At 50.0% G+C, this 22,308-nt stretch overlaps 11 protein-coding genes and 3 non-coding genes across 14 annotated transcripts; 7 read left to right on the plus strand and 7 right to left on the minus strand.

The window, feature by feature from the left end:
- Positions 1-2,369: 2,369 nt before the first annotated feature.
- SAT4 (serine/threonine protein kinase SAT4) lies at positions 2,370-3,942 on the plus strand. Its single transcript, XM_020214008.1, has one exon. It carries the CDS (start codon positions 2,405-2,407, stop codon positions 3,662-3,664), a length of 1,260 nt encoding a protein of 419 aa, XP_020073032.1. The 5' UTR covers positions 2,370-2,404; the 3' UTR covers positions 3,665-3,942.
- On the minus strand, positions 3,895-3,966 carry CYBJADRAFT_t19. Its single transcript has one exon. It is a non-coding gene; the product is annotated as a tRNA-Arg (tRNA).
- A 148-nt stretch (positions 3,967-4,114) lies between these two features.
- RPC37 (DNA-directed RNA polymerase III subunit C37) lies at positions 4,115-5,324 on the plus strand. The gene has a single exon (XM_020214009.1). It carries the CDS (start codon positions 4,170-4,172, stop codon positions 4,935-4,937), a length of 768 nt encoding a protein of 255 aa, XP_020073033.1. The 5' UTR covers positions 4,115-4,169; the 3' UTR covers positions 4,938-5,324.
- APS1 (Aps1p) lies at positions 5,026-5,541 on the minus strand (the record flags this gene model as incomplete). The annotated part of the gene is made up of 2 exons (XM_020216113.1): positions 5,026-5,324; positions 5,385-5,541. 2 exons carry the CDS (start codon positions 5,539-5,541, stop codon positions 5,026-5,028), a joined length of 456 nt encoding a protein of 151 aa, XP_020073034.1.
- A 166-nt stretch (positions 5,542-5,707) lies between these two features.
- Positions 5,708-5,780, minus strand: CYBJADRAFT_t18. Its single transcript has one exon. It is a non-coding gene; the product is annotated as a tRNA-Ala (tRNA).
- A 537-nt stretch (positions 5,781-6,317) lies between these two features.
- PYP1 (putative phosphoric monoester hydrolase) lies at positions 6,318-7,067 on the plus strand (the record flags this gene model as incomplete). Its single annotated transcript, XM_020212450.1, has 1 exon — positions 6,318-7,067. One exon carries the CDS (start codon positions 6,318-6,320, stop codon positions 7,065-7,067), a length of 750 nt encoding a protein of 249 aa, XP_020073035.1.
- A 94-nt stretch (positions 7,068-7,161) lies between these two features.
- GCN3 (translation initiation factor eIF2B subunit alpha) lies at positions 7,162-8,073 on the minus strand (the record flags this gene model as incomplete). The annotated part of the gene is made up of 1 exon (XM_020216114.1): positions 7,162-8,073. The coding sequence occupies one exon, from the start codon at positions 8,071-8,073 to the stop codon at positions 7,162-7,164; it is 912 nt and encodes a 303-aa protein (XP_020073036.1).
- A 157-nt stretch (positions 8,074-8,230) lies between these two features.
- On the plus strand, positions 8,231-10,459 carry MEF2 (mitochondrial elongation factor MEF2; the record flags this gene model as incomplete). The annotated part of the gene is made up of 1 exon (XM_020216115.1): positions 8,231-10,459. One exon carries the CDS (start codon positions 8,231-8,233, stop codon positions 10,457-10,459), a length of 2,229 nt encoding a protein of 742 aa, XP_020073037.1.
- A 439-nt stretch (positions 10,460-10,898) lies between these two features.
- Positions 10,899-11,921, plus strand: CYBJADRAFT_122085 (glycosyltransferase family 15 protein; the record flags this gene model as incomplete). The annotated part of the gene is made up of 1 exon (XM_020212397.1): positions 10,899-11,921. One exon carries the CDS (start codon positions 10,899-10,901, stop codon positions 11,919-11,921), a length of 1,023 nt encoding a protein of 340 aa, XP_020073038.1.
- Positions 11,922-12,852: 931 nt separating this feature from the next.
- Positions 12,853-15,114, plus strand: CYBJADRAFT_165366 (alpha-mannosyltransferase). Its single transcript, XM_020214010.1, has one exon. It carries the CDS (start codon positions 13,182-13,184, stop codon positions 15,087-15,089), a length of 1,908 nt encoding a protein of 635 aa, XP_020073039.1. The 5' UTR covers positions 12,853-13,181; the 3' UTR covers positions 15,090-15,114.
- CYBJADRAFT_165367 (ZIP zinc/iron transport family) lies at positions 15,098-16,460 on the minus strand. Its single transcript, XM_020214011.1, has one exon. It carries the CDS (start codon positions 16,275-16,277, stop codon positions 15,156-15,158), a length of 1,122 nt encoding a protein of 373 aa, XP_020073040.1. The 5' UTR covers positions 16,278-16,460; the 3' UTR covers positions 15,098-15,155.
- Positions 16,461-16,610: 150 nt separating this feature from the next.
- PFK2 (6-phosphofructokinase subunit beta) lies at positions 16,611-19,899 on the minus strand (the record flags this gene model as incomplete). The annotated part of the gene is made up of 4 exons (XM_020216770.1): positions 16,611-16,636; positions 16,908-16,948; positions 17,081-19,557; positions 19,666-19,899. The coding sequence occupies 4 exons, from the start codon at positions 19,897-19,899 to the stop codon at positions 16,611-16,613; spliced, it is 2,778 nt and encodes a 925-aa protein (XP_020073041.1).
- Positions 16,805-16,877, plus strand: CYBJADRAFT_t5. The gene has a single exon. It is a non-coding gene; the product is annotated as a tRNA-Ala (tRNA).
- A 425-nt stretch (positions 19,900-20,324) lies between the features above and the next one.
- Positions 20,325-21,844, minus strand: CYBJADRAFT_165369 (leucine-rich repeat domain-containing protein). Its single transcript, XM_020214012.1, has one exon. It carries the CDS (start codon positions 21,719-21,721, stop codon positions 20,618-20,620), a length of 1,104 nt encoding a protein of 367 aa, XP_020073042.1. The 5' UTR covers positions 21,722-21,844; the 3' UTR covers positions 20,325-20,617.
- Positions 21,845-22,308: the final 464 nt, after the last annotated feature.

Consider the following 22,308-nt stretch of genomic DNA (forward strand, 5'->3'; position numbering starts at 1 on the left):
TTCTGGCCTCTGATCTAGAAAACTACCATAGTGATCCCCATTGCTGCTTGTGATTTCCAAAACCCAAACACCTAGATAGCAATGTATGGTGTGATACGCTGTAACTGTTCTAGATCCACCTACCTATATACAATAGCCGGGTTGTCAGCCGGCAACCAAGGACTTTTATTCGTGTAATGCCCGTGGAGCAGACCACCTAACGCTGGGAAGTGGATTGGAACCAGGTCTTATACACAGCACAACCGTACACGTCCAGTTTCGCGTCTTTGTTGGGATGGTGGTTGTGTGAGAGTGATCCGCTGCCCGAGGTTACCAGTGCGAAGGCGACTATCTCCACATAACAACTGCGCAATCGTCACAATTCATACAAAACCGTGGTTTGTACAGGTGGCAAAGCACCCAGGGTACTGTGCCTGCGACGGTTGAACCAGTCCGCTAAGCGAATGGCCATGGCTCTTGGATTGAAACTCACGTGAAGACCGCTTAGTGGTGTGCAATGACGCGGACACTCCCCTAAATCTGTGGTTCAGAACACCTACAAATTAGGATTAGGGTAAACGGATCCCATACTCCCATACCTCCTACTACGCCAACAGGGGAGCCAAGCTTACAACTTTCGAAATCATCAGCACCGATGGAAAGACGTCATAGCGGGATTTGTCAATGCTGTTTTCCTCTTCCTTTGTTTTGTTTACCAATGTGCAGCTGTGCATGCTGCACAGCCCTTTCCACTCAACTCTCGACCAATAACACCGGCTCTGAATTCCTCCATGGGTATTCCTCCATGGGTCAATTGGATAGCCAGAGATCCGCGCTGACACTGTACGCCTCCCCGATAGGAAACTCTGCCATTGGAACAACAGCCATGTTCAGAATCGAAAACACGCGCACGCTTTGGCCTGCCCAATCACGTTGTTACCGGTCTGCGTGGCTAAATTACAAACATTTGGTGATGACGAAGGTGTGGTGAATTATCGGAACAGGTGGTTGAATAGGGGGGTTGTTTCACAATGTCCTAAAACGTAATTTGTAAATAAGAACCTCTACAAGAACCACCACGTTTGGTATATAGTTAAAGCAGTTAGACGAGAAATAGAGAACCGATTCTTCCGCTCATTAACTCTTTCCTTCTACCTGGCTGTGTGCTTACAAAGATAAGTCAAAAATTCCATAAACAGATCGAAAAACCTGCTATTTCGGCAAAAAAAATTTTCAACGCCAAAACTCGAAGCGAAGCTCACACTCAGGCACAGTACCGAAGTGGTTTACAACAAGGGAAAATTGAGCATCTCGAATTGACGCCCGGCGGAACACGAGAAGGCGAGGGAGAAAGTGAGGCCAGGACACCAAAAGTGACGAAAAACGCACAGCAGTCCCCCTATAAACTTCAGCAGAGCGCACGCTGAGAAAATTTGAATTTTTCTTCTGTTTCCTGGGTTCTCAGCTGCTGAGCTCCTGGAAGCGAAAGTTAACGGAAAAGCACGAGGTGATAAATTTCCCACTGTCCTGTTTTCCAAATCCCTGAAGGTCTCAGAAGACTGTACTTTGCTTGAGGTTTCCCCTTTGAGACAAGTAATCGTTGAATAGTCACCAATTGGCTCAGCCTCCTTGAGTCTCTATCACTCTCGTTTTCTTTCTTTTGCAGTCTTTCTGGGCGCTGTTTACGCTCTAATCTCCTCCCAGCCAGAGAACGAGTCCCCTTTCAGGCTGCTACGTCTGTGTGCCGAGAGCATCCAAAGGCCTGCGTTCGCAGCACATTGAAGCACTACACATCCCCCTACGAAAGCATTAAAGGGAAGGAATATCACCAAACGTGCGTTTGCACTGCTGATTGAGATTTGCGCTAGCTGTGGCCGTTTGAAGGAGCGCAAGTTGCGTGTGTTTTAGGGTTGAAGATATACAGGCAAGGGCGATGGCTGCTGAAGGAAACCGCCCACGAAAGTCAACGCTTTCTAAGATTGGTAAGATGTTTGGTGTGTCCTCAGCTTCAAGCAGTGCCGGGACGACCACAGGTCAAACACCAACATCTCCTCCAACCAAGGCGCTACAGCAAACGACATCACCGCTGGCACCACAGTCGCCACTACAGCAGCAGGGGCCACCACCTGCACAACAACAACAAGGCCAACAGACGGAACACGAAGGTTATTCCACTTCATCATCCATGTGCTCGTCTCTCAACAACTCTCACCTTGATTTGTCCTCGCTGAATAACAAGAAGAGCCCAGTTATGGTGCCACCGATCCAGGAGTTGAAAATAGACGAAGCGTCAGATCTGGAGATAGACTCTTATTCGCCACCACCACCAAAGCAAACAGTACCGAGTCGCTCACCGAGTATCAGGGTTGAGAATGGTGCTTCCAAAAACATCCAGGTCAGCAGAACAGCTTCGATCAACTCCTCTATGGACAAAGAGAAGGACAAGTCCAAACAGTTTGTAAGATTTGTTATCAACGAAGACGGCACACATGCGCATCACTTGACCAACAACAAGAGACAAGAAAAACTATCCAAGATGCTCCGAAACTTGTTACAGTCCTCCAAGATTAGAGATGAGGCAGTTTCCACTGTGCCCGACCTGATGCAAAGCGGACCGCCATCGTTGTTTGCTAATTTGGTGAAGGACTATCAGGGTGATCAGGACAACCCATTCTCGGGAGCAACTACGGTGAAGGTACCCAATGGTGATTCACCTTCATCTGGCCAAATCGCAAGCAGGTTCCCTGCTCCGAACTGGGGGAATGGCACAATACCAATGACTTCAGCGGTGAGTAATAAGTCGTTGACTTTTGCTGAAAGATACGGTAAATGTCAAGAGACTGTTGGTAAGGGAACATTTGGTGTTGTTAGAGTGGCCCATAAACGCACTCAACAAGGCGTCGAATCATTATACGCAATAAAGGAGTTCAAAAGACGTCCTGGAGAATCCGATAACAAGTACTCCAGAAGACTAACATCGGAGTTTTGTATCTCCAGCTCTCTCAAACACGTCAACATCATTGAAACGTTGGATCTTCTACAGGATGCCAAAGGTGACTATGTCGAGGTTATGGAGTATTGTTCTGGTGGTGATTTGTACACTTTGATCATTGCTGCCGGTAAACTGGAATATGTGGAGGCTGACTGTTTCTTCAAGCAGCTGATGCGTGGTGTTAACTATATGCATTCTATGGGTGTCGCTCATCGTGATTTGAAACCGGAGAATTTACTGCTGACTGATCGTGGTACCTTAAAGATCACGGATTTTGGTAACGGTGAGTGCTTTAGAATGGCGTGGGAGAAAGAAGTACACATGTCTGGTGGAATCTGCGGGTCTTCACCCTACATTGCTCCAGAGGAGTATACTTCAGAGGAATTCGACCCAAGAAGTGTCGATATTTGGGCATGTGGTGTTATCTACATGGCCATGCGTACTGGCCGTCATCTGTGGAGAACCGCTACTCAAGATGATGAATTCTACGTCAAGTATCTCGAAGGAAGAAAAGTTAAAGAGGGCTACGAACCAATAGAGCAAATCAAGAGAAGCAGATGCAGAAATGTGATATATTCCATCTTGGATCCTGTACCATCCAGAAGAATTAACGGTAAACAAATCCTGATGAGTGAATGGGGAAGGGAAATCAAGTGCTGTGTTGAAGTGCCTGCCCACGTCAAAGTTGTATAGTTTATCGTACCTCAGAATGGACTAATGATGATATGACACGATTATGGTATAATAGTGGTGTAGAATAAAGAGCTTCATCCTTTGTATCCTTACAGTGTGCGTGGGTTGAACAAGAAGCATAGTCATATCATAATCAGTGCTCAATATATCAGTTCGTCTATCCACCTGGTCGCCGCAGGTTGATTACGTAAGTTGTCTCACATTCACAACCAAAAAAAAATATAACAAAGCACTCACGCTGGGGGTCGAACCCAGAATCTTCTGATTAGAAGTCAGACGCGTTGCCATTACGCCACGCGAGCTCTGTTGAAGTACGAAAAGGGTACCGTTAGCTAGACAGATAGGTGCTTAGGTAATATCTTAATCAGCAGCGGTCCCATATACGCTATGTACAAAAATTTGAAGTGACGATGAGATGCTCTTCAAACTTTCGATGTTTGGGGCTTTAGACCTGAAGGTATAGGTGGATTCGTGTGTTATTCCTGAATCTTGACAAGCCGCTATCATGAGTAAGCTCTTTGTTAGTGATGATGAAGATGAGCCTATGACGAACACTGGGAGTGAGTCGCCAACTTTCATACCGCAAGACCACGGAGAGGATGAAGATCCAGTGGTTTCGGAGATTCCAATGATAATCACTTCTAAGCCGGCTCAGACTCAACTATGTGCTTTACAATACCCAGGCCGTCCTTCAGCGAGACATTACGAGAACGAATCACACGTCCTGAGCACCAGATTAAAACCATCCACCGACCTCTTAGAGGCAGATGTACCAATTGATACAAGCAAGTTCTTTGACGTCAACAAGAGCGATGAATGGGGTGGAGTTAACAAGCAGACATTGAGCGGTGTACTGATTGGTCTAGAGGGGTATTACGCTGCCAACGTACAAAATGGGGAGATTGTTCTTTGCCAGTTGGACAAAGTTGCACAGTTGAGACCTAGCTTGAACTATATCGACAAAGAAATAGCGACAGCCAGGGACTTACACAGATTAGAGAATAACCACTCAGGTAGAGATACGGTACAGGTTGTTCAGATGTCTGTTAAGAGCTCTAACGACAATGCTCCAAGATTGGGGGAGGCATTAATGGCTAGAAAGAAAGTTGAAGATGAGTCCTTTACCCAACTTCCCTGGGTTGATTCTTCTTCAGAGGCATCATTAGCACTGAAGAAAGAGATCTTCCAAGCAGACAATAGAAACGTGTTGAGATCCAACACCAACGAAGAAGACTACATAGGTCTGTTGGTCAAAGACATATCGGCCAACTGAAACTGCGGCTCCATCGTATCAATTCACGTTTACCATTAATGTACATTTCTCTTCTACTTGTAGACATTGAGACAGTGTGGGGATGATGTCATGCTATCACGCTGTCCAATTGGTCCAAGCTTTCGAACTGGTCTTGCTGCCCAACCCTTCTGAGCGCCTCTCTCTTGGAACTTTCAACTATATCGCCACCAATCAACAGCTCATCCAGTATATGGTATGCCTTCTGGAAGTTGAATATGATGTCCAACTCACACACGTTGCCATACGCTTTGTCCATCTGTTCGACAAACCTATGGATTATGTCCAATGTTAGCAATTCGTTCTCTTCGTTGTCCACACCTGCGATGAAGAAAAGCGAAGCGTAGCGTCTATAAACTATCTTAGAGTCTATAGATAGTCAGTGGTTAGTACATTGCTCGTCAACGTCCCAGCTTCAGCGCTACTTACCCTTGTACTCTGAGATGTTGCACATCTTTGCCTTTCTCCCTAACACCAGTGCGGTCAGCTCCCTTGTTATCTTCGCCTTATCCTTCTGTGACAGTGGAACGTACCACTTGGACAGTCTTATCTTCCCTTGTCTCGACAGCACTATCAGGTACTTCATGGTTACAGGCTTTCTTGGGCTCCCAACGGTGGAATATTGGCTTGAAGCGATGGTTGGCTTTGTTGTTGTGTGTTGATTTAGCGCAGTGCCCGGTCTGAGTACACACTGTGTTGCTGACGTAATCAATGCTGCCCGCGCGGTGAAAAAAAAACTGCAAAAAAGAAATTGGACGAGTCCGGAGTCGAACCGGAGACCTTTCGCATGCTAAGCGAACGCGCTACCAACTACGCCACACGCCCTTGTTCTTGTTTTGATTTATGCGGGCTTAGTCATCCAAGACTGAGTGGAAAATGGTTAATCGAAGTATATGTACGTACTACTACTGACTGGAGCCGAAGGGCTTCAGGCATAGACATCACACACACATACACATCTTCCTCCAGAACCAGCCCAGCACCCTCATCGCATCCCTCATTGAGCCCACCGTGTCCTCTGTCCACCACCGCACCGGACATTCCCACCCAGGCCAACATATGACGTCATATCCGCCCTCCGTGTCCACCCTTCAGCATCTCGGCGGTTGCCCCTGTTACTGCAGAAAATTGGAAACATCTCGACACCAAAGATGCCCGCGCGCCTAAACCCACGGCAACGGCCACCGAGCATTCCACCAACATCTCCTCGTTACCCATGTGGTGTTGCTGAGCAGAGGCACTGAGTTCTTGAGCAATCGTCGAGGAGACATAGAACGATAGACACGTCCAATCACGAGAGTTCGGCCTGGATCGAGAGACGTTACCGGGAAGAAGAGAAACAGCAGCGTGGAGCACAGCAAGATGTCATTTGTCAAAGAGTATGAGAACAAGAAGGCCATCATCTTCACCGATTTTGACGGCACAGTCACTCTCCAGGATTCCAACGACTATCTCACGGAGAACCTTGGCTTCGGGCTGGCGAAGAGACTGGAGCTGAACGAGCTGATCCTGAACGGGGCGATGAGCTTCAGAGACGCCTTCTCGCAGATGCTGGAGTCCATCCCGACACCGTTCGACGAGTCTGTCGAGTATCTGTTGCAGCACATTGAGCTGGATCCCGGGTTCAAGGAGACGTTCCACTGGTGTGAGCAGAACGACATCCCGATCGTGGTTGTGTCCAGTGGTATGAAGCCCATCATCAAGGCCCTGCTGCAGAAGCTGGTGGGCGAGGAGGCCGTGGAGAGAATCGAGATCGTCTCCAACGACGTGGAGGTCAACGCGGAGGACCAGTCGTGGAGAATCTCGTACAGAGATGAGACGCCCTTTGGCCATGACAAGTCCAGGGCCATCAGACCATACAGCGAGGCCAGACCGAGTGGGTCGCAGCAGAAGCTGTTCTACTGTGGCGATGGAGTCTCAGACCTGTCTGCTGCCAGGGAGACCGACTTGCTGTTTGCTAAGAGAGGCAAGGACTTGGTCACGATCTGTCGCCGTGACAAGATCCCATTCACGCAGTTCGACTCTTTCAAAGACATCTTGAAGGATATCAAGAGCGTGCTGAGTGAGGACGTCACCATTGACCAACTGGATGAGAACAAGAGAGCTTTATAGATTGGATTTTATACGATGCCTTATAACATGCGCAAGGCCTTGTCTGCTTCACTATTCTATATATACGTAAAAACGGCACTAACAACTAACCAAACTAGTCGTACCACATCTTGATCAGCTCTTCAGACACGGCAGCCGGTGTCAGCACCCCCAGGTCCGTGATCAACGCCGTGAGGAACTCGTGAGGAGTGAAGTCGATCAATGGCGAGCACACCTGGTCGTCGTTCGACGTGGAGAAGTGGCGTAAAGGGTCGTGGTCCGTTGGGATGTCGTCTGGAGCCAACGGGAACATTCTGACGAACTTGTGGGACTCTGAAACAACGTACAATGGCTTGTTGGCGGCCTTCGCCAACACTCCGATCTGATATGTGCCAACGTGGTTGATGATGCCTCCACTCTCGGCAACGCCCTCGGCGCCCACAAGCACCTTGTCCACCTTGTGTATCACGAAGCCGACTGCTGAGTCCACGATCAGGCTCACGGGCACGTTCTTCTCCCTGAGGTACTTGGCCATGCGCTCACCCTGGAACGTTGGTCTGGCCTCCGTGACCACGACCCTGAACCTGATCTTGCGGTCTGCCGCGTGGCTCAGCAGCGAGTACACCGCTCTCGAGAAGGAGTGCACCAGCACGGTGTCGTCGTCCGTGATGAACTTGGAGCCGATCTCTGCGATCTTATCTCTCGACGCCTTGGACCGCTCCAGGAACAGCTGGCCGTTCTCAACAAGGTGCTTCTTACAGCTCTCGTAGTCATGGTACAGGTGTGTGTTTCTCAGCACGAACCTCATGAACAGGTCACACCCGGCAGACAATGACACAGCGTTCGGAATGGACTGCTTGAGGTCCCGTGTGGCGTCCTGTAACAGCGTGATGAGCTCCGTGGAGGTCGAGGGCTGCTTCACCTTCAGCAGCGTCACTAGCGACTCGATCGCCGCTATGGGCATCGTCATCTCCTGGTCATCCTCCAAGAACTTGAGATAAGTCTTCTTGATGTCGAAGTCTGTCATGGCCAGTGCTGGGCTTGCGGGTTCTGGTCTCGTCCAGCCTGGTGGGAAGAGGCTGTTGAGCCCGTGAAGAGAAATTTTTCACTATGTATACGTTTTCCCACTGCGCTCACCACGCCAGCAAGCGCAGCAAGATCAGGGCACAGCCGGTGGAACGACGATGAAGGTGCCCATTAGCCGGATAAGGAACATTGGCATCATTGCGCACATCGATGCTGGGAAGACCACCACCACTGAACGGATGCTGTTCTACTCTGGGCTGACGTCCAGGATCGGCAATGTTGACCAAGGCGACACTGTGACGGACTTCCTGCCAGCTGAGCGTGCGAGGGGGATCACGATCCAGTCTGCTGCGACCACGATCCCATGGAATAGCCATCGGATCAACCTGATCGACACTCCGGGCCATGCCGACTTCACGTTCGAGGTGATCCGGTCGCTGAAGGTGCTGGATGGTGTTGTCACCATTCTGGACGCGGTGGCCGGTGTTGAGGCCCAGACTGAGAAGGTCTGGAAGCAGAGCATGACGACTCCCAAGCTGATCTTCGTGAACAAAATGGACAGGGAAGGAGCTGGGTACGGCCGGACTGTTAAGGAGATCGTTGCTAAGCTGGGGACCAAGGTGTTGCTGTGTAATGTTCCCCTGTTCAGCACGGTTGGAAGACAGCCCAGGTTCACGGGCGTGCTAGATGTGGTGAACCAGAAGGTGATACGCTGGGACGAGGGTGACAAGGTGTCCGTTGAGGAGCCTGAAGGCGATTCTCTAGCGGAAATCACCAAGTGCAGAGAGTCCTTGGTGGAGACTCTGGGCGAGGTTGACGAGGCCGTTGTGGATGCGTTCCTGGAGACTGAGGACTACATGAAGATACCAAACGACTTGATACAGAGAGCCATTAGGAAATCAACGCTGGAGAACCATGCGGTGCCGGTATTGTGTGGTGCTAGCTTCAAGAACATTGGTGTACAGCCTCTTATGGATGCCGTCAACTCCTACTTGCCATCTCCTGTGGACATCACGCCTGATTTGAACACAGACCTGGTCTTGAACAAGGAGAACGGATTCCAGGTCAAAGGTAACGATAAGCTGTCGATTGCTCTGGCATTCAAAGTCACCACTGATCCAATCAGAGGCGTCATGGTGTTTGTCAGGGTCTACACAGGCAAGCTCGTCAGTAACTCCACCATCTACGTCCACGGCGAGCCCGTCAAGATTGGTAAGCTCTTGATCATGAACGCCAATGTTCCACAGGAAGTGTCAGAGATCACTGCTGGAAACATTGGTGTTATTGTCAGTGACAAGATTAAGACTGGCGATACAATCCTGTTCAACACTCAAAAGAAGAAGATCAAAGACACAGATCTCGTGGTGAATCCAATCGAGGTTCCACCACCTGTATTCACCATCTCATTAGAGCCAAGGACCTCTGGTGATAAGCGATCCATGGATGATGCCTTGGAGGTGTTGCTGCGGGAGGACCCCAGCTTAAAGGTTACCGTGGACGAAGAATCAGGCCAGACACTGCTAAGTGGTATGGGCGAATTGCACTTGGAGATCGCCAAGGGCAGGCTCGATGACTTGAAGGCTAAGGTCGAACTGGGTAAGATTATGGTGTCCTACAAGGAAACAATACTGGAGAAGGCCAGTGGTGAAAAGGAGCAAGATGGGGTGAAACTGTCCATCAGCATTGAACAGAACCCTCAAGAGGCCTCCAAACTTCCAAAGAACATGAGATACGTTGACCTTTCAGATCACAACTATTTGGCAGTGCCTTACGAGCCAAAGGACTGGAACTTACACAAGCTCATGCCGTATGAGACGTTGACCAATGCCATCATATCGGGAACCATCTCCTCTATCCAGAGAGGCCCGATCTTGAAGCTGCCCTTACACTCCGTGCTGGTCACCATTGATTCCATCGATGTGGCAGACGACTTCCAGGATGCCACCGTGCTTATCAACGTTACGAGACAACTGTTTGCACAGCTGCTCTCCAGCTCCGACAACTTCAACATCATGGAGCCCATGATGAAGGTCTCTGTCGAGGTTTCGCCTGAGGACATCGGCTCTGTTATCCAGGATCTAACCTCTGTTCGGAAAGGTGTGATCGACTCAATAGATGAAGATGAGGCATCGAGTTCGTTGGCCGAGTTCAAGCTGATTAGCGAGAACCAGTACGTCCCGTACGATCCCACCTTGGAGTTCATCAAGCTGAGAACGGACTTCACCACCGGCCAGAAGATCAACGCACAGGTGCCATTGAAGGAGATGATTGGCTACTTGCCAAAGCTGCGTGCCTTGACTCAGGGAAGAGCAACCTATCACATGGAGTTCAAAGGCATGGAACAGGTCACGGCAGAGAGAATGAAGGAGATTGTCGAAGAGTATTGAAGAAATACACAGTAGAGGGGGGTTCTTGTACATATAAAAGCATAATGAATGTTCTTTCGGCAACCATTTGCTATATCTCCTGTACTTCAACGTGGATATAAACCGTCTCTGGTGCTTAAAGTGAACATTGCTACAGTTTCCGTTACCAGGGTGATGCAATTTCATATGTGCCAACAAAAATTTTCCACATCAGTTGATTGAGGCTTATGGGGCAGTTTTGACGATAGAGGGCGATTCCAGGCACAGGCTGTGTTGCACTGGTGGATCAATTGGCCTCTAAGCTATCTTTCAAGACCACTTGTGGTGATATTTTGTCGTTGAGTTGATCAGTCTTGCTCTGCATGATTTGATTAGGGCCATGATGAGCTGGTTGGTGGGATTAATTGCTGCTTTGGTGCTTGCGATAACCTCGTGGACGGAACTGGGGTGGAATGTTGCGATGAGCCATCTCAGCAACGGCCATCACGTTCGAGACGACCAATTGGTGCGTGGAGTAGAGCCTGTGAGGCAGAATGCCACGTTCCTGACCCTCTGTCGCAATGAGGACCTGTACGATATGCTGCGCACAGTGCAGTCGATAGAGGATAGGTTCAACTCGCGATACCACTACGATTGGGTGTTTCTGAACGATAAGCCGTTCACGGAGGAGTTCAAGGAGGCCATCACGGCTATGGTTTCGAGCGAGCATGTGAGGTTTGGCCAGGTGAGGCCGGAACACTGGTCAGTGCCCGACTGGATCGACCAGCAGGCCATGTTCCGGAACATGGAGTCGCTGAAATCGCTGGATGTGATCTACGGAGACTCTCTCAGCTATCGGAAGATGTGCCGGTGGTTCTCAGGGTTCTTCCAGTGGCACGAGCTGGTGCTACCTTACAAGTACTACTGGCGAGTGGAGCCCGGCGTTGAGTACTCGTGCGACATCAACTATGATCCCTTCACCGAGATGGCGGAGAAGAAGTATCGCTACGGCTTCGTCATCTCCATCCTCGAGTACTATATGACGATTCCGAGCCTGTTCCCGTCAGTCGTCGAGTTCTTCACCAGCAGAGGCCACGAGGGCAGCATCGTGGCACGGGAGAACACACACAGGTTCATCCTGGAGGACGATGGCGCCTATAACCTGTGTCATTTCTGGACAAACTTTGAGATTGGCGACCTGGATCTCTTCAGAAGCGAAGAGTACACCGAGTACTTCAACCATCTCGACAGCAAGGGAGGGTTCTTCTATGAGAGATGGGGCGACGGCCCTGTGCGGAGCATCTTCATCAGCCTGACTGTGCCTCCGCACGAGATCAAGTGGTTCCAAGACATCGGCTATGAGCATCCTCCATACCAGCGTTGTCCTTGTGACTCGCCGACGAGGTTGGCCAGTCGATGTTCATGTGATCCGAAACTGGACTTCACGGCGCACGATTACAGCTGTACTCCACGGTTCCTGAGGGCTCAAAGCCAGGGGCGTTGACCTCCCGGATAGAGGGTAGAAGCCAGCCTGGCTCTGTGCTATGAGGCCAACGACCTGGTGCCATGAAGCCCATCCTCTGGGTGCCATGAAGCCCATCCTCTGGGTGCCATGGTGAGAGTCGCAGTGCGCAGCATTGGAGTTGCATGGGCTATCGCAGGAGGACTGTGCGATGAGGGTGTAGGATCTCTTCTTCCACAGTGACGGGCCATTGGAGCACTGGGGCACTGGTGTAGAGTACGTAGGACGGCTCGAATATCGCACGTATCAGAGACTTGTACGCTTTAGTGTAGCACTGTGTAGTTTGTAGTGGAGGAGAGACGTTCTAGCGACACCGGCAACATTCCGTACGCCATTATGGTGGCAAACGCACCGTGCGCTGCTGTGCCTCCAGTGCTGTGCCTCCAGCGCTGGCAGCAAAGCAGAGAGAACTGGTGCCTAAGCAGAGGTTGGATATCGGTCCTAACGCAGCGTACAGAGGTGGATCTCTGGCGCAATCACGGCTAAGCCCTCCACTGATGAGCGACGATGCTCTCCTTTCCAGGGGAGATCAGCCGACTCTCCGTCCCACCGCCACCGCTGCTGCTACCACCGCTACCACCGCTACCACCGCTACCACCGCTGCTACCACCACTCGCACCAGCAGTGGGCGCACAGCGATAGCGAGCAGAGCGCTGCGTGGGCACCGTTGCAGACTGTGAAACTGGCGGAGGGCACCTTGCGCACAGCCAATTGGGAGGGTACATACGCACGTATGCTCCCAGGGAAGGTGACGCCGGGCACAGCTCCCACCACCGGGGACCAGCTCCCAGCACAGGCTGCCAGTTCCTCTCCACACGTCCACAGCGCCCACGCCAGCCAGTGGAAGCCAATGGAAGCCAATGGAAGCCAATGGAAGCCCCCAGTACGCCAGCTTCTTCGCCCATTCCGACTTGTCTCGCTAAAAATTCCGAGCAGCTCAAAACCGCGCGCGTCGAACTCTGAGCCCAGCAGATTTTTCCGTGTGTTTTTATTTTTTCAGCGGCGCGCGTGCGCGCTGTGAGCATCACAGCACAGAGCGGCTTTGCCTGTTTTCTGCCCAGCTCTGCCTGTTTTCCGCCCAGCTCTGCCTAGCTCTCCCAGCGCGCTTCTTCTCTCTCCAACAACACCTCCTCGCGCTCGCGTACGCTCGGTGTGGAAGACAAAGATTTCACTCGTTGCACAATTTCACCTCCTCCACTGGACCCTCCCAGGTGTGCTCGCTTGGTGAGAAGATTGGCCGCAATGAACATATTCCTGTACAGGCTGAAGAGAGCGTTCCACAAGAGAGGCACCGTGCTGGTGGTGCTGCTGATCGTGCTGGGCTTGTTTGCGTACCAGCTAGTGGTGGTGCCTCAAGGGACGGGCACTATTGCACAACAACGGGTAGGCGAAGAGCACCAGCAGCACGGGCAGTCACAGCAGGCGGAGGTGGCTGCTGGCGACGGTGAGACGGTCCCCTTCTACAAGATGAACCGTGGGAAGGCGCACGGTGGTGAGCAGCACCAGGATCAACAACCACACGGTAAACAAGCAGGACAGCAGGTGTACGAGGCCGAGAAGGAACAAGAGCAGCAGAAGCAGCAGCTACGAGAATCACAACAACAGCAGCAGCCACAAGGAGAGAAGCAAGCACAGGTCGACACGCTCACCGGGCTGAAGAACTCACGGTTGAAGGAACTGCTGCTCATGGACAGCGAGACGTTTGGAAGAAGGGCCGCAGCTGCTCAGAAGTTCTACAACGCTGTGTTTGACATATTCTTGAAGGGGAAGCCGTCCATTGGTAAGCTGAACAAGTATAAGACGGAGGACCGTATATACCACGCAGGGTACGATGGTCCTTCTGAAATCGTGTTCACGGAGGAGTACCTGCGAGGGTTCCTCCAGCTCTCTGGCGATGAGGTGTCGAGCTTGAAACAGTCACATGCCACCGTGGTGGAGAACTTGCCCAAGAGTGCTCCAGGTGGCATCTATAAGGGGAACGGGATCGTATACGTCGGTGGTGGTAAATTCAACTGGCTGGCGTTGCTGTCGATCAAATCGTTGAGATCATTGGGCTCCACTCTACCTGTGGAGGTTGTTATACCTTCTGAAGATGAGTACGAAATCGACCTCTGTACGAGGATCTTCCCGGCTTTGGATGCCAAATGTATCCTCTTGCCACATGCTCTCGGTGACACGGCAACGTCGAAGTTCCAATTCAAAGGATACCAGTACAAAGCGTTGGCGATAATGGTGTCATCCTTTGAGAACGTGCTGCTACTGGACTCAGATAACATACCAGCACACGCACCAGACTACCTCTTTGAGAATGAGCCCTTCAAGAGCTCAGGGCTTATAACATGGCCAGACTTCTGGAGACGTGCAACTTCTCCAATGTTCTATGAAATTGCAAACATTGAAGTTACGAACGAAAGGGTAAGATTTGGCTATGACGATCGTGATAAGGACTTGGAGGAAGTGTCGTTCCATGACAGAAAGGGCACAATCCCAGATCCTACCTCTGAATCTGGCCAGCTTATGATCTCAAAGAGAACTCATTCAAGAGAGTTGCTGTTGGCTCTCTACTACAACCTGTATGGGCCTGATTATTACTACCCACTGCTGTCACAAGGCTCTGATGGTGAAGGTGACAAAGAGACGTTCCTTGCTGCCACCGTGGCTCTGGGCTCTCCTTCGTACCAGGTGAAGAAGTTCCTGAATGCGTTTGGTCATTTCAACCTGGAACACGATTTTGTTGGCTGTGGAATGGGCCAGTACGATCCAGTGGAGGACTATAACCTGGAGCTGAGTAAGAAGAGACGTGAGCAGCTGAGCAAAGATTTGGATCAAGACCTGCCACCTTTGGCAAAGGACCCTCGCATACTGTTTGTTCATGCAAACTTCCCAAAGTTGAACCCAGTGACTCTGAAGGAAGAAGGGAAGGTCTTTGAATCAAACGGTGAAAGACTGCGACTCTATGGTCCAGGTATGGCTAAGAGGGTTGGATACGATTTCGAACTGATCCAGTGGAGAAACATGCACTTCCTCGTTTGCGAGTTGAAGATTGAGCTCAGTGCATTTAACGGCCAGGATTATAGCACGGTTTGTAAGGAAATCCTCGACCAACTGGACCACTTGGAGAGAACAGTCAAGGATAACGAGAGAGATTGAATAGATTTGTAAAGTATCCATTAATGTTATATACATTCTTTAAACATAACAGTAGCGTACATGTGTTCATGTCCATTTACCGAGCAAAGCCATTAGCCCAGCACCGGAACACATCACGAGGAAGGCGACCAACATCCGTGTGAGCCCATCTTCTCCGTCGAACTGTGATGAGTACAAGAACTCGTGTGCCATGAGCTCAACAAGACCAGTATAGATCAATATTCCAGAGGATATTGCGTCAAATACTCCATTGATGATCAAAGCTCTTGCTGATCCTGGGGAGTAGGAGCTTCTAACACAGAGCCCAATGGCAATTGCTGTTGGAGTAGTCAAAGTGAACCCCAGTGCTAATATCCACGGTGTTCTTCTTCGACTTTCATCCCAGGGACACTCTGCTATCCTCGTCCCTAGTCCCAGGCCTTCAAACATCTGGTGGAACATAATCACAACGAAAAGTGTTTGGAACTCTTCGCCAGCAACGGCCAATGAGAGCCCTACAAACACCGAGTGGAAGACAATACCAAACTCCAAGATGAACACTGATAGGATCTGGCTGAAATAATTTGCACTGCCCTGCTGCTGTGAGCTCTGAGGGTAATAATTGCTCGTGCTAGCCTCAGATGTGCTATACGAATAGTCCACCAGAGGTACTGCCTCCTCATACTCATCCTCTTCCATCTGCATAGATGATGGCAGAGCCTCGTCATCTTGGGGCTTACTGAGCTCTCCAAAGTGAGAATGACTGTGAACTGTGCCCTGCTGGCCACTCCCACCTCTTGTAGCCCTCTTCAGGAAGTGATGAGCAATGATTTCACTGAAGAAGAGAGCAAACAATGACATCAGACAGATACCAAATGCCCATGGATACTCAGTGACCAGGCCTGTTAAGCAGTCATTCGAGAGGGCCTCATTGGCAGGCTGCAACAAGTGAACAAACCCTGTGGCGACGATGACCCCGGAACCGAAGAATTTGGCCAGGAACCATACCCACTGAGGCAGACGTATAGATGAGTACTTGGAAGAGAGTAGTGGGAGGAAAGATCCAAAGGCTGACATGGCCATCACCATGAAGATGGCGACGATTCTCAAGAGCTCTCGTCCATTGTAGTCATTCGAGGAGTCGCAGGTATCTGTGTCCTCTTCAGAAGAGCTGTTTGCCCGTATAAACACCTCCAGCAAGCGGCTCATGGCTTTATGTGATGGAATATGTATAGCTTCAACACTCTGTGATATTGGACAGGGCTCTCTTCAGTGTGCGAAGGATACGCTGCAAGGTGACTGTGGATGTTTATAGCAAAGCAAGAGGCTGTGATCCACCCAATTGATGTGGTGACAGGAGCAGATGAGTGACGTGTTGAATGGAGAGATATGACCACTGGTGGAGGAAAGAGACGACGAAAGCGATGCCGAATTATGCACTTGATGCTTGACGACTGTATCACGGCAGTGGTATATAATATAATATTATATAATATAATATAATATAATATAATATGAGATGGCATTATCTCGTCTGCCGGTTCACACGTAGCGCCACTGTAGTGCAACTGTTCTGCCCAGCCGGTCACTGTCATTGCACTTTAACGTGGCTTCACGTACATTCCCTTTCTCTACCTTATTCAACAGATGAGCTGTTCATCACTGTGATTGGAAGCTTTGACTATCGCCATACTCTTGTCGTCTGTTGAAGCGTGCACATTTCATTTTCAACATTGGGGCGTGTGGCGTAGTTGGTAGCGCGTTCGCTTAGCATGCGAAAGGTCTCCGGTTCGACTCCGGACTCGTCCAAATTTTTTTTTGTTCTATAGCCCTCCAAACAGCTCATCATCAACCCAACAAGTTCATAGATCTTGTGTTCACTGTAATTGTTCTCAATCAGCAAAGTGCCAGGTGTTGATCTCCAGCGATCAACACACAATCAGATTGCTACAACATGGCTCAGCATTTAAATCATAAATTATGCAAATATACATAGCTCGGAAGATCGTTACAACGCAAGCTTCGTTCTGCCGACAAGGAGGTCTGCAACTTCTCTGGTATCTTTCCAGTGAATGTGCTTTGGCATTCTCGTCACCAAAGATGTCTCGAAATCGTACACTTGGCGAATACTAGCGAATCTAAGGTGTGATCTCTTGACACCAACAATGGATGCAGTGGCAGAAACTTCACTATCAAGTGGGTCAAAGTTTTCGAGGAAACGAGTTGGTTTGGTGACTTCTTGCTTCTCTTCAATGAACTGAACAGCTTTAACTGCAAGTCTTGTAGCTCTTGTACGATCCATAGGAGATGGCAATGAACCTTGTTGGACGTGACCCGGCACGGCAGTCTTTGCATCAAATCTTCCCTGTGCCTCGTCCGTGATGATCTGAGCAATCACATCTGTCGTTAACACCTTAGAGGCATTTTCTGATTTCAAAATCAGCTTACCTGACTTGGACTTACCGGATGCCAGAGTGAAAGACTGTTTCAAGTTTTCAATATCCATATCCAACTGCTCTAATGGAATGCCCTCTTCTGGAACATAAGATGCTTGAGCACCGCACGCCAATTGGGCCATTGTTGCAATGTAACCAGAATTACCACCTTGAACCTCAACAACAAAGGCACGACCTCTTGTTGACGAAGCACTCTGTTTGACAATATCACAGTACTTCATCAGAGAGTTCAAACAGGTGTCAGAACCAAGAGAATACTCAGTTCCTGGAACGTTGTTGGAAATTGTTGCAGGAATCAAGGTCATAGGGATACGGAACGCTGGATAATCCTTTCTAGCTTGTTCCAATTGGTGCAGTGATACAAACGCTTCGAAACCACCAACAATCACCAAACCGTCAAATTGATACTTATCAAAGTAGTATGCAATCATACCGATATCGGCTTCTTGAGGTGTTGTTCTGTTTGTACCAAGTTCGGAACCTCCTCTAGATGTCCAGCCCTCGATATCCAACCAATTGATGGATCTAACAGATTCGTGTCTTGCCAAACCTGAGAATCCATTGTGAATGGCATAAGGTGTGTGACCACGAGACATACAGTATGTTGCCATTGCGTATACTGCTGAATTCATACCACCAGCTGGCGCACCAACGTTGACAATTGCAATGTTGAGACGCTGTTCTAGTGGGAGAACAGGTTCATTATGGTCAGCAGAGTTGATTGCCATAAAGTTGCTCAAATGTTCGACAAACTCAGAATCACGCAACGAGATTGCCTTTTTGAAGTTCTTCTCGCTGATAGCCTGTGCAACTTGTTTTGTCAACTTGACGGCTTCAACCAATGGTTTACGGCAGATCTTGTTTTCAACGATACCAATCATAGGAGAAGGAGTCTCTGGTGTGGATTGTAAGACGGCTTCAACAGCTTCGACACCTTGAAGAGTAGCAAGAATACGATCCCATGCAACAGCAGTACCACCTCTTTGGACGTGGCCCAATGTGGTCACTCTGGTATCCAATCCTAGTCTATCGACAAGAACCTTGAGGACATCCTTCGAGGTAATTGGGGTCAAATCAGCAGCAATGGCACCTTCAGCAACGATAACAATGGTTTTACGTTTACCACGGGCCCTGTGCTTGCCAACAATGTCACACATCTGATCTTGCCATTCCCTTGAGCTTGCCGGTTTCTCTGGGATCAGAATGTAATCAGCAGCAGTGGCAATACCAGCCATAAGTGCCAACCAACCACAGTGTCTTCCCATCACTTCAATGACAAACGCTCTTGAATGGGAGTTGGCAGTGGCATCAATGTAATCCACAGCTTCACAGATTCTATCCAAAGATGAATAAGCACCAATTGTAGAGTCAGTGGAGGACATATCGTTATCAATAGATCCCACAGTTCCACAGATGTTCAAGTGTTTATGTCTATCGTGTTGCTCCTTTGTGATTTGATCAGTCTTGAGCAGCTCATCAATAAGCGAAGGCCACTCAGCTCTAAAGAGATCGGCACCGGTAAGCGAACCATCACCACCACAGACGATCAACGCGTCAATACCAGACTCGATCAAGTGCTTAGCACCCAGCAAACGTCCAGCCCGTTCTCTGAACTCTGCACAACGGGCGGTACCGATATTGGTACCACCTTCACTCAACCAGCCACGGACGCTTTGCCAGTCCATCTCCTTGATGTAATCGGCACCTCTGACAAGACCTTCATAGCCTTCATACACTGCAAAAGCCTTACAGCCCCTGTAGATAGCAGCACGCACCACGGCGCGCACACAAGCGTTCATTCCAGGGGCATCACCACCAGATGTCATCACAGCAATGTTACGCTGCTGCTTGACAGGCTCTGTGAGGACCGCCGTGACCGCTGCCGAGGTCAGCTGGTCGTCGTCAAAGATCACAGACTCCTTCAGCGGTGGCGCAACCGTGGAGAGCGCATGCTTCAGAGATGTGAACCCAACAACAAACCCTAGCGGGTCAATAGCGTACACCTCGGCAGGCGCCAGCTCGGAAGGGAAGGCCTGCCACGAGGCACCGTACGCCTTCAGCTGGTCCACGATGAGCGACAGCTCATCCACTCTCAGCACAACACATCCTCTCAGAGACCGCCAGTCATCGGTATTATGTACCTGTGCCAGCGTCTCCGAGGAAGGCTGCTGGAACTGCTCATCAAGCACAATCTCCAGAGACGCAGAGGTGTGAGGAAACTCCTGGCCAGAGTTCAGCAGAATCGACTCCTTCGACTCTCGAGCAACCGAGAGCCCGACAATGTTGGTGTAGAACGAAACTGCCTCTTGTAGCAGCTTCTGCGACGACGCCCTCAGCGTGTGGTACGAAGTGCCATTAACAAACGGTTTCGTCATCGTACAAAGAGAGCTTTAGCAGGGGGGTCTTCAAAATCAGCGCTGCGAATACACACAATTGGGTGTATCACCAGCGGAATATGAGTTTAACGTAGTAGTAGCACTAGTAATAGCAGCTATGGTAGTATGAGAGGAGTTAAAACAAAGATTACCTTCCTAATTTTTGACTTGAGGCTGAAGTTCCTTTTATTTGCATTAATCCCCCATTAAACCGTCTGAGACCATCTGGTGGTGCAAGGGGGAAAAACAACAGCTGAGCCTAGGCAGAGATGCACAAAACGGGAAACCCTTGCTAGGCAAGCAACGAAAAACACGCTGCAACAAATTGCACGCACCAGGTGCTCTGGTTGCAGTGGATTGGGATTTGTATCGTACAAATTCACTGCACGGGATGTGTGCCTTCACTGCACGCAATGTGAGATGGTCTGGGAGCGGGAAAGTGGGCCGTAGCGTGGGCCGTAGCGTGGGAGGTGAGGTGATTTGGGCTGGGAGCGGTGTGCGTCTGGAGATCCAGTGTAGCTGGGGCGGGAGCGCTGGGGGCGCTGTGGTGTCCGGGTGTTTGGGTGTACGGGTGTGTAGTGTTTGGGTGTTTGGTGTCACGGGTGTTTGGTGTCACGGTGTCCGGGTGTGTGGTGTCCGGGTGTCTATGTCTAGACGCCTACATGTCCGCGCGCACTACACATCACACACACCACTGTCCATTTCAGCACTGTCCATTTCAGCACGAGCTCATCCTCTCAAGCTTGTCCTCAACGTCGTCCAGCCACACTTTCACACAGTTGCCACAGCAGAAGTTGCGTCTCACGGGCACAAGCGTCTGGTCCTTGAAGTCCCACCACTCCAACGCCTTCGCGATCGGGTTCACGGTCACCTTATCGCACACGGAACAACACTCATCATAGATGCCCTTCTGCAACGCCTTTGTAACCATCCTCTGTGTGTATATCGGTATGGTTCTTTTCCAGAGCTTGGTCTCTGATAGCGTCACGTCGTAGTGACAGAACCGTCTAAGTGCCAGCTCGCTCAGTTTCGGCACAGGCGAAACCTCAAGGCTGTGTGCAATCTCACGGTCCGTTCTCTCGGGAGAGGTTCTTTCAGCAGACGTTATCCTATGTGACCACTTCACCCTGGAGACGTAGCGACGGATATCCCCGTCCTGGTTAGGTATCGCGTTGGCAATGCAGTAGTATGAGTGAGGGTCCTGGTCTCGAAGCTCAATGAGGTTCGCATTCGGGCGAACCAAGAGATTGGTCAGTTTGGGTAACTTCAGAATCTGATACGGTAAAACCTTTATATCGTTGTTCATTATGGAGAGCTCCGTCAAGTTCTTCATCTTCCATATGATCCCAGGGATCTTCTTCAGTTTGTTGCCTCGTAGCGACAGCACACAAATCTGCTCGACGTTGAAGAGACACGGAGGTAGGATCTTTAGCTTGTTCTGGGCAGCATAGATCTCTATCTGAGCAGCACTCAGCCTGCCTTTGTTCCAGCAAACCATGTTCTTCATATCTTCAACGTCGTCCGGTAACACCGTCAATCCGAGGTTCTCGATGTGTAATTTTGGATTGCCTTCTTCAATACACCGTGCAATTCGTCCCCTGGTGACAATCGTGGCATCTGTATCATTGGACTGTGTCGGGTCGGACATCAGGTTGTCACTGGACAGATAGCCATTCACTTTGTTCAAGTTGTTTATGTTGAAATCCACTGTACTCTCGGAGTCATCACTGTCGCTTCCCCGGTCAGGAACAATGGTCATCTGCGACGTTTGTATATCATCACTTTGATACGTCTGCACTTTGCTTGGAGAGCTCAGAAGCATACCACCATCGTCATAGGTATCCCTCAGGAGCGATGCCGGTGGACTGGAGGGCACCCTGTTGAAGAAGTACAGGCTCTCGGAGCTGCCGACAGACGGCCTGGAGCTAGAACGGTATACACAAGTGGTCATCTTCTCCAGATCGTCACTATTCAGAGCATCTGAATTGACAACAGAACTGGACTCCAAAGTTCGACGTTTGTGTGGGCCTTGATCAGCTTCGTGGAGCCTTTTGCGAACAATGCACTCCGCGTTGGCAACGGCATGGGGGTCTCTCTGACCTGAGTCTGGCACAGTAGTGGCCAGAGGGCTGTCTAGCTCATCAATTGGGTTCCTCAGAGGCAGCTTGTCATTCTGACGAGACGAATCGAACCAGAATGGTTTCAATGGACTATCTTTCTCCATTTTGAATACTCAAAGGGCCAATATTTGTGAGGTCTTTTGCTGTTGCTTGATAACAAATTTTCATTGGACATTAGTTTCGCGTCTCTGTTTACGCGTCGGTTTTACCGCTCTCCGTGGGGACGCGTACCGATTGGCTACGCAAGATGGAAAAAAAATGACAAAGGAATTATGCAATTCGCATTGAC

Source organism: Cyberlindnera jadinii, assembly GCF_001661405.1.
Source record: "Cyberlindnera jadinii NRRL Y-1542 unplaced genomic scaffold CYBJAscaffold_1, whole genome shotgun sequence".
NCBI classification, from domain to species: Eukaryota; Fungi; Ascomycota; class Saccharomycetes; order Phaffomycetales; family Wickerhamomycetaceae; genus Williopsis; species Williopsis jadinii.